The sequence below is a fragment of the Acyrthosiphon pisum genome, chromosome A2 (genome assembly GCF_005508785.2).
Source record: "Acyrthosiphon pisum isolate AL4f chromosome A2, pea_aphid_22Mar2018_4r6ur, whole genome shotgun sequence".
NCBI classification, from domain to species: Eukaryota; Metazoa; Arthropoda; class Insecta; order Hemiptera; family Aphididae; genus Acyrthosiphon; species Acyrthosiphon pisum.
The window spans coordinates 107,470,163-107,481,180 of NC_042495.1; the positions used below are offsets into that span (position 1 = coordinate 107,470,163).

The 11,018-nt window shown below is 31.1% G+C and overlaps 2 protein-coding genes across 3 annotated transcripts in view; both read right to left on the minus strand.

Moving 5' to 3' along the window:
• LOC100575495 (gustatory receptor for sugar taste 43a-like) overlaps positions 1–7,540 on the minus strand; it is a 9,074-nt gene extending 1,534 nt beyond the window's left edge. Inside the window, exons 1-3 of the mRNA XM_008187631.3 lie at positions 7,396–7,540; positions 6,837–6,923; positions 4,493–4,742 (exon numbers count right to left, since the gene is read on the minus strand). Coding sequence (XP_008185853.2) covers positions 4,493–4,742; positions 6,837–6,923; positions 7,396–7,514 — 456 coding nt within the window. The 5' untranslated portion in view covers positions 7,515–7,540. The remainder of the gene's footprint in view (positions 1–4,492; positions 4,743–6,836; positions 6,924–7,395) is intronic.
• Positions 7,541–8,449: 909 nt separating this feature from the next.
• The window catches only part of LOC100163269 (protein O-GlcNAcase), an 18,424-nt gene continuing 15,855 nt past the window's right edge, over positions 8,450–11,018 (minus strand). For both annotated transcript variants that reach the window (XM_001947484.5, XM_016806701.2), the window contains 4 exons: positions 10,414–10,613; positions 10,155–10,350; positions 9,199–9,367; positions 8,450–9,102 (listed from right to left, as the gene is read on the minus strand). In XM_001947484.5, coding sequence (XP_001947519.1) covers positions 8,966–9,102; positions 9,199–9,367; positions 10,155–10,350; positions 10,414–10,613 — 702 coding nt within the window. In that variant the 3' untranslated portion in view covers positions 8,450–8,965. The remainder of the gene's footprint in view (positions 9,103–9,198; positions 9,368–10,154; positions 10,351–10,413; positions 10,614–11,018) is intronic.

Here is an 11,018-nt window from a genome sequence, read left to right on the forward strand (position 1 = left end):
ATGTAAAAAATATTTTCAAAACAATTTACACTTTTTTAAATAATGAGTGTTCAATGATAAAAGAATCGCCCGGTATTATACAGTCAAATATATGGTTTTACTCTTTATAAGTTTAATTTAATCTTTATATTAAGATTTCGATTTTATTTTCATAATTTGAGTGATTTGACACACGAATCACAAAAATTAATATTGATAACGACTAATCTTTTTTTTTTCTTTTTCTTTAACCAGCTTTGATCTCAGACGTTTTAGACCGAGGTCACTGCAGTTATAATATGTGTTACGAACTCAAATGTACCTCATACTTCATTCATCATTAATAATCAACCGTGACAGTGTGACCTGTCCAACATATTAAAATATTTACAGACCTATACTTTAGGTTAAAGAACAAGTCTCACTTTACCTGATTTGTCGTTACATTTGAGAGGATAGTAATTACACAGAACCTATACGAGTACTGCAGTACACACGTAAAGAATAACAGCGTCGAGTGAAATATTTTCTTATCCACGCGGTCATTAGCAAACGAATTATGGAACACGCCGGTATATACGTCCAACAACACAAGAACGCTGAGGGAGAGTATCGACAGTCCCAAGTGATTGCCGAACAGATAGTTTATGTCGACAACGGCTTCGCGGGTTAACCAGTGTCTGATTTTCAAGATCTCGACGATGTTGGTCAACGGGTTCTCCTTGTCCCTCGGACAGTAAAAATCTTTATCGTAAACGACGACACACGATGTCGGCGAAGGTGCGGCATTCGACCACGAGTCATCTGCGGCTTTCCCGAGGAACGGAAATCTGCCGCGGTCGATGTGCTCAGTTTTCAACCTGGTTAAATCGTCGTTAATGTCTCGGAACGTCGCGTAGACCACGAAACAGCGGTTGGCGAATTCGTTTTCGATCAAGTACATACTGAAATTTTGTAAATAAAAGAAGAAGAAATGCGCCACCAACAGGGACCCGTCGGGGTGTTTGTAGTACATGCTGTACAGTTTTACGACGTTCGTCGGCAGCATGAACGTTAGACACAGCGATACGGTCACGATAGAATACAATTTGTACTGGCTCCGAATGGCGGCGGTCATTGGCGAGTAGATGCTAAAACTTTCCAACGTCGTCCTGTACTTTTGATACTTGTTAAAATACGCGTTGTACAACACGATTCCTCTGGATATAAACGAAGCGATGGCCACTACCCTGGACTCCAATACAGTCAACGATGTCGACAACACGTCAGACCAGTCGTCAACCATGCACTGCACGACCAGAGGCGCACTGATCAAGTTGAACACGCACGTAATGATTATCACGATAGAAAATATAATTTGACATTTATCGGAAAAATGGTATTGAAATATATTTTTTTTGTTACACGGAAAACATCGCAACCACTGCAGTGGCATAGTCATGCGGTTGACATACCTTCCTAGCTTTATATATAGATTACCCTACATGGTAGTATATACTGTTATAACTTATATAGTGTTATGGCTCATACAACTTCTTACAATGCCTACCTACCCACTGCTCGATACGATGACGACCATTATTATAATTTAAGTTGTTTACACATTTTTAGAAAAAAAGTTTTCGAAGAAAACTAAATAACGATTCCATGGAATCGCTTATTGTGTTGTACTTATTTTGTTTAGGTACTCGTTTATTATAATAAACAGACGTGTTCGACTGCACACGCCTATAACCTATATTTTGTTCGACATCAATACAAATTCTATATAAATACTAAACCTAGCACGAACATGTAGTGAATAGCGATCGGTTTGCAGGCTCTTTTAATGATTACATTAAAATATGATAGATGTCAGATAGGTACTACTAGCTACTATTATAGTTAACAGGTATATGTACAATATGCCAATAGGTACGGTCAATATAATATTATTATGCAAAATAACTAAAAATATATTTTATAATTAATAATAATAAATCGAAACAAAATAAATCATAGACATTGGCGAATGATCGCATTTTAGATTCTGAGCGGAGCGATGAAGCTAGTGGTTTTACAATGGTGTTTATTTATATTTTTTATATCCTGTATACAAAATGTCTACCAGAAGGAGTGCTTTGATTTCAACATAGTACGTTATCTTTTAGCAAATTGGATCAAGATGGTACTTTAGAGAGGTCATTTTTCGATTTTCTCAATAGGTAGTTGTTTAATGCCACGGGAAAAACTACTGATAAATTACGAAAAACCGCTTAAAATGGGATTTTAATTGTTAACGATTTGTTTATCACCGTAGCAACGAATAAAAAATTATAATATTATAATATTAATTCTATAATGAATAATAAAAATTTAAAAAATCCAGACTGATAAACCGTCTCCACAGAATCGTTTTTCTTATACAATAATATTATATCATTGAATTCAAGTTTAATACAATCCATTATACATTGACCCACTATTATTGTAACCTAATGTACAGCAGAGCGACATCCTCTCACCCACTTTTTAATTATTAATGATTTTAATATGATTTAACTAATACCTAGTTATTTTAGTAAAATTGTATTTATTCTAATATAATTTTAATCCTTTAATAGGCATTGACAAATGTATTCGATATATTTTTAATTATAAATGTAATATTATCAGTTGTTTTACCTCACACCTCCTACACCGCTTGTTCATAATTAATTTAGTTAAATACAATTTTCGATTATGCAGAATGAGCGATTGAATGATTCCATTTTCAACTTACTTTGAAAGTGGTTTTTGATAGCAAATTGGATTTCGCTGGTAATTGGTATTTTTGGGACGTCCAAATTAAAATTTCCCGGTAAGTACCTACTTCTCAAAATAATCTGTACAAAAAAGCAAAACTAACAAAAAAAGATTATTTGTTATTTTGTTGTAATTCAATGATAAATTACAGTATCTGACTTGAAATGTTCACCAAATATTTGTATAAGCTACTTATAAGTTATAGTATTATACGACTAACACTTTTTGGTATTTATTGGTATTTTAAATGTTTGACATGATTTAGTTTTTTTCAATTTATGAACGATTAAATTATCGTTTGTGTGTAAAAACCTTGAAAATTTAATAAAATGTTCCTCGTAAGTAGTTTTTTCAGAAAATAAAAATATTCAATGAATATAGTCACAGTTTTTTTATTAGTTTAGTAGGTATTTTATAGATAGTTTCAATTTGTAAGAAATTCATCAAAATCATAAGAATCCTTTGTATTTCAGAATTCATATCTATAAGGATTAAAATGTACTACGAACAAGGTTCTTCATAAATGTTTACATAAATTATAAAAATTTGTTGAGTTAAGGCACAATAAATCGTCGAGTTTAAACTTAATAGGGACGTATCAGTTTTCATTAGTTACTTTGTTATTCAGAATATTAAATGACGAGGTACATTCGAGGTATTATATCTACTATACACTAGATATACCAGTCATTGAATCAGTTGTGTATAGCTGCAGTAAACAGAGCGGTCACTGACTTTCCCACTTTTTAAAAAAAAATATAAATAGTTTTTTTTTTTGTATTCTAAAAGTTTAAAAATTTAAATGTTATTTCCTTTTATTTTTCTTCCGTTTACAAACCCAGACAAGGTTACAGGACGTCTGTTAATCGGAGGTGCTTAACACCACAACGCCCCTAAATAAACTACAAAAGTCCTCCCAAATACATCCTTACTTAATATAGTCAGTATTTAAAATTAGTTGCCTACCTGTGTTAATAGATATTTCTAGGCCCCAGACTTTTTAGTTTTTACCATATATAATGATCAAATTATAGGGGCGGGAATATTGAATCTCGCCTATATATTATTAAAAACAAGTCACTAGCACTGGCATATTACGCGGTTATACACAGGTGGATATCGGAGAGGGCTTACGTGGGCTTAGCCCCTCAAAAATACATTTATTTTAATAATGTTAGCCCCCCTGAAATGTTAATGGATTTACGCCTATGCGGTTATATTTCATATGCCTGATTATATAGTACTTACTACTGTTCAGTAGCACCGAACCCTATTCGGGCTATTCCTATATTGAGGTCGGGCCTTGGCCCGACATCTTTTGAAAATTTAGCACGGGGCCACTTCATGTTGGGCCGAAGTTTGTCTGCCAAACTGTATGTCGTATGAAAACTCCATTACAAAATTAAAGCCTACTCTTCTAACAACAATATTTTGTTAATTTATTGTGTGCACTGTGCACTAAAATGTTTAATATATTTCTCTAATTCGTCTTGGTTGGTGGGGAGTACAAAAAAGTGTGATTTAAATTTTCTTTTAAAACTGAACATCAATATTTTTTGGGTGAAACCCAATACCTCCTTGGTCCTCCACCCCTTCAGGTACGCCATTGGGGCCGAAATTTAAATATTGGGGCCGTTTCAAATATTGTTTGCCCGACTAAGTTTTTAGGACTTCGGCGCCGCTGCTACTGTTTACATGGTACTGACTAGGTAAAGTTACTGGGACTTACTTGTTTGCTCGTAGCATTAGCCACATAAATTATGGTCAAGAATCTCATTCCATAAAATACATTCCAAAAGATGGCTCGCATTAGTTCATCTTGTTCTCTTTGACCATTAGTACCAATGACGTATCCAAACATAGAAAAATATAGATTGAACAATATTTTTAAAAAACATGCTGAAATGCATCCCAATAGATGCAATTGGTACGTAGAATTTAATTGGCACACCATGTTGCAAAACTGTCCGTAACAATATCTAAGAAAAAGAAATGTTTTATTTGTCAGTAATTTCTATGAGAATTAAGAAACAAGAATATATAGCCATATAGGCAAAGGTAAATTATACTTTACTATATGGATATGAATTAAATTTATCGTTTGGTAGAACTTATTTAATGAACCTAGCGACTTTTAAGCTGTCACTTTATAATCCGTTCCACAAAATGTTAGATGATATAGTTAATACCTAGCTAACTGAATAACGCATAGGTACAGAAACAAATTTCCATCTTCCACGCTACACGGATTTACACGAAAATCCCGTTGGTAATTTTTGGAAGCTTTAAAACAAAACTATTCGCTAAGGTGTCTTTGAGATTCACCATGTAATACTATCGGTACCTACCTGTATATATTTTTATTTATTGTTATTATAATATTTAACTTCTCTTACACATATGATATATAATATATATATTATGTGTATATCTGGCTTAACTAATTTTGACTAAATGACCGAACAATTACATAATAATATATCAATGATAAAAGTATTCGATACAATAATAACAGTTATTTAATTGTTGTTGTCGTCGAGTCGACACTAGTCATCTTCCGCCTTCCAGGGGAAAAAAATATTATAAATCTACTAAAAACAGACAATAGTCGAAAAAAAGGGTCTGGCATTTACACAATAGATAGGTACTATATATGGTACCTACTAAGTACTGGAACATAGCCATAGGTATTATTTACAGAAGAATTTTTCCTTTATCTTAGGTACCTATTTTAAAATGTAATATTTTTCACAAAAAAAAATTCAAATAATGGCCATTTAGTTAAAAATATATTAAGCTGACAACACTATAGGTATTATGAGCCATTTCAGTACGTGACCTTAATCCGGGATTTGTAGAATTTATTATTAACCGTAGAACGTATCACTATATCTATAATAATATGTAGGTTTTAACTTGTAATCACCGCACTATACTACATATTGTAAACTCATCATAAATAAATAAACGTATAATCTATGCCAAGAATAATGTATTTAAATATTATATAGGTATTAGCCTTTTCTATATATGTTACTAATACCTACTTTTAATACCTATTCGGTGGACTGTGAGTATTAATTGTATTTGCCTTTTACAATTGATATATTTTTAGATAAAAGGGTAGGTAGGTCGTAGGTATATACCTAATAAAAAAGAATATAGTTTGTACCAATGTAGTTAAATACCAGATGGTTAAGGAGGTGTACAGACGTATTCTGTACCTATAGTGGTTTACAACCATTGTGTGTAGACGACATAATATCTATATTTATATGTCTATGTATTTACTCAATTATTCTTGCAATATTTTTGAAAACAATGTTCTATGCGGAAAATGGGTGGCTATGCCCCCTTAATTATCACAATTAAAAGTCTTCAATTAATTTTTAATTTTTTGTCGACCCATAGCATTGAGAAACGCCGGTAGGGTGGATTAGGTGGGTACATACCTAGTTCCCAGGGACTGGAACCGAACCGAAAAGAACCGGTTCTGGAACCAAAAAACCCTTAAAATATTGAGAACCGGAACCGAATTTCAATATTTTTAAATAACCGGAACCGGAGCCCTTATTTTTAAATTAGAAAAACGGGTTTTCAATGTTAAATTATTTAAATATTTTTAATGTACCTACTATAGGTATATAAAACATAAAGAATAAATAAAATATATAATTTTTGTAATTGTTTAATACTTGTTTTAACTAGAAGCCTATCTAACTTAAACTATTAAATTAATCTTCCATACTGGAACCGGAACCCTTCAATAAAAATTGTCATAAACCAGAACCGGAACCGGAACCAGAACCTCTTTATAAAATAATTAAGTACCGGAACCGTAAAAACTAAAAGGTACCAATCCCTGCTAGCACCTACCTGTCTAATTAATAACAGAGCGGAATTGAAAATAATTCAATCAGTTTAGCAGGTATTCAATAATTATTTCAAATAAATCGAATGTAATACCTATTGGCCATTAGCATCGAATATAATATATTGTATATTATATAATATATTAAACTCAATGCTAATAGGTACCATGTTGAATGTCAGAATGTACGCGTACGACTCACCTATACATTTCGATGGAATCGCATATGTTGTGGCCATATGATAGTTCGCTCAAAAAAGATTGGCAAGATTTTCTTTCAACCAGAGCACTGAAAAAAAAAATTTTTTTATATTTAACCGTTGTCAATTATCACGATGCCATGACCTACCTATAAAGTTATACGTCGATACCTAGTGAATCGTGAACAGGTAAGTACTTCACTACTTCGTGCCTACTATTATAATATAGGTAATAAATGATCATGTCCCTATAATTGAACAACCCCAGTTTTTCAGAAATTGTGATACAAAATACGAATATAAAGTTAGGTAGGTATCTTCTTATTTGATATTAATCAAGAGCCAAAAGGTGATAATGTACCAATTGTTTATAATTTTATATAGTAGGTACATCATACACGCCGTATGAACTTAAACGGTTGCGTTTCTTTTTTACAAGGTACCTACTCACAAGTAACAACACAAAAATGAATATAAAAATAATCCCTAGTCGACGATTCTTAGTCATAATATCAAAGTAATTAAAAAAATCAAAATGTATCATTAGGTAGGTGCACTAACCCACGTTTGAAATTCCATATGGATGCAAATGTCTCGAGCTGGTTGTTAATGACTCTAAAACGGTAGTGCAACATGCATGCACAGCGGATAAACTGCATGTCTGTGCTAAAACAGGCCATATTATTGAATGCAAGTATGATACACCATATAACACCAGCCTTGCTGTTTGCCGCCGACACGGTATATATATAAAAAATATTCACTGGAACGCCAATGAGGGCAAAATATCATAACAGATACTTGTCGACGGTCTGTAGGAACGTCTTGCTTGCAGTGGAAACGTGCGACTTGATGGTGACATCCATCAGTCTATCAGTGTTGTGCAAAACAGTGATAAATTCACTAAACCTGCGGTGGAGAAATGTGAGTGCAACCAATCTGCTACAAATACTAGACAAGGATATCATAATCGGATTTAGAATTTTCATGACAGTAGCCATTTCGCTGATTTCATCTTCGTCGATTACTGATTCAATCGCATCAATGGGTTGTCGCACATCTGATGCCACTGAAAACATAGAGTGTTGATATGCATACGGCATGATTGTATGCAACACATAGAACGGTGCCAATATCCCATGCGCAATGGATACAACAAGTAAAACAACTGAATAGACATAATCAAATGTAGATATTAAACAAATAGGACCACTTATCTGGTCACCTGGTACCATTTTTAGCGGCATGACACCAAATATTCGAGATATTATATTAATTCGACGGAAGGATTGATAAACACTTGAAGATGACATATTTAATAGTTAGTACTAATCTTCTTTGGTACAACTCTTAAGCCTTGTGCTACTATACCACACTAGTAAGCACGCATCAAGAGAATTCCAACTAAAAGTATGTACTTGTATGATGATTTAACTAACATAGACTATCACTCTGTTAACAAAGAAAAGGAATATATATAATATATTTTAAATTGGCAAGGTTGACACATAGTACTTGTCATAATAAACAGGTCAATAATAATGACCGAATCAAAAAAAATGACATCAGCAAATATATTAAGGATGATAAGGAAATAAGTTTACTGTCCAAAATAATTTAAAATAGTATAAATAAATAATATATTATATACTTGATATGAATAAATCATATTTAAACATGTTTGACAGAAAATACACAATAAAACCAATATTTAATCCTTAAAATGTAGTCACATAAAAAAAATTTATTTTATTTTATTTTATTATTATTTTCATACAAAACAACATACAAAATGTAATAAGACCTTAAAATAACTAAAATATTAAATAATGAAAAAAATGACAGACAATCTATAAAATTATCAATTGTGTAATGTTTAACGCTTACAAATCAATTAGAAAAAATAAAAAAAAATTTCAAGCTCATGATAATTTAAATTTCCTTCAAATAACTTAGGTAACCTAAACTGGACTATTTTGTGTGTAAGCATTTACTGAAATTAGTAATAACAAGTATAATAATGTATTTAACATCAATAAATTAAAATTATTACTATAATGGTATCACCATGTATGCATTTTCATTAATATATTTAACATTTATTGGCAGCAATGTAAGACGGAAGAATATTTCAAAAAACACGTCCTACGTATGTAAAGCCAGGATTTAGATTAGACCCTTGCGAAATTTCCATAAATCCCATTTTTGTATAAAATTCCAATGTTTGTTGATCTTTTGTTCTCAAAGGTACATGGACACCGAATGACCCTATAGTATTAACATATTATAAAGTATTACAATAAAATACACCAAATGTGTTGATTTTATAAATAATAAAGCAATTATAAATTTTTATAAAAGTACCATTAGCTCTTAATGCTGCTAGAAGACAAATAATTAATCGTTTGGATACTGATGCATCATTGTTCACAGGTAATGTTGCATAGGTCATAACTGATTGATGTTGAGACAGAGCATTGGAATCTGGCAATTCTTGATTAATATCGAACGAATGAAACCAATTTATGATTTCCTATAAAATACATAAACATATCATATTACATAAAATTTTTGATTTCTAAGTTATAGACCTATATTCAAAGTTATACAATTTAGTCAGTACTAAAAGAAAAAAATTGGTGTCCCTACATTGGCTATTTTATGATATTTTAATTTTAAGTTATGAACATGTAAATTATTTCAATTGAAAAATACTAAAATATTGTAAAAAAAAGCCAATGTAGGGACACAGGTAATGTTCTTAGCTTAAAGTTTGATAAAAGGTGAATTCGCTATAATATTAAAAGTAATGACACAGGGTAAGTTCTGATAAACATAAATTTGCTATGTTGCCCATGGGCCCCCGAAAAAAAAACATGATGAGCTGACATCCTCTTAAGATATACTATGATTTTGTTATAATGTATTTTAGACTTGGATGTAAAATATATTGGACTCGTTATTGACTGTATATTGACCTTAACTTTATAGGACAAAATAGATTGAAATAATATGGCATAGAACTAACATTATTGGATTAAATATTATCTGGAAATTATGAATTGAACAAAAATAATTTCTGCTAATAGAAAATGTATACAGGTATTTTTTCAATTGTGAAGCCTTTTGCAGTAGACTTTCTACTTAGAACATTACTTATGTTTAACAAATACAAAATTGGGCATTAAAAATGTATTATACTTTAAAAATATAGAAGTAACAATAAAATAATTGAGCACCTACATTATTCAAGGATTCAATCACTTTATTGATAAGACTTTATGTTGTATAATAAACAAATATTTTTAATGGTAACTCACTTGCGAAGCTGACTGTATTTCTTCAGTGGAATTATCCAATGGATATTTTGAACACATTTCAGGAAACCACGATACTTGTAATTTTTGATAAAATTCTTTTGCATTTAAAGCAGCTAATGCATAACCTATGACAGTGCCATTGTCTTCTACGACAAAACAAAGTTCTGGACTAAATGTTAAATATGAACCAACAAGTCTAAAAAAATATGTAATTATTTTAATATAATTTTTTTTTTTTTTTAACTAAATAAAACATTACCTATCAGGTATTAAGTCAGGTAAATCAGATTTGTTTATACTATGGTCATCAATGCTTGTATAACATGTACACCGGCAAATATTGTATACAGCAGACTCATCTTCAAAAGTATATGGTCGTACATTGTACATTTTATTTGTAGGTGTATCGGGAGGTTTATATATAAATAAATCAGAACCAGCATCAACTGGCATTAACCGCTGAAAATATAAAAGTATACTTATTTATAAGCAATGAAAACAAATCACAAAAATGTTGTTAATTAAACATAATAATACAAAATGTTAAAATAACTCAAACCGAAGCATAATTATTATGAGTTAATATGTCTTAAGCAAAGCATATTATTATACTATAAATACAAATATAGAATAAATACAACTTATATTATAATATTTAGAAAATTATGAAGTTACTCTTTTTATTACATTATCTTTTAATATTAAGTTTATGGAAAATCAAAAGTTTAATTTTGCATGTTTAATATTTGTATTAAGAGGGCGTGATACTCACATGCATTGTCTCTGTCTTACAAGTGCGTAACATAGCAAATTATACGCTAAGCTGAACACGTGTAGCTCCGTTAGCTTAAAAAATTGAGTAAA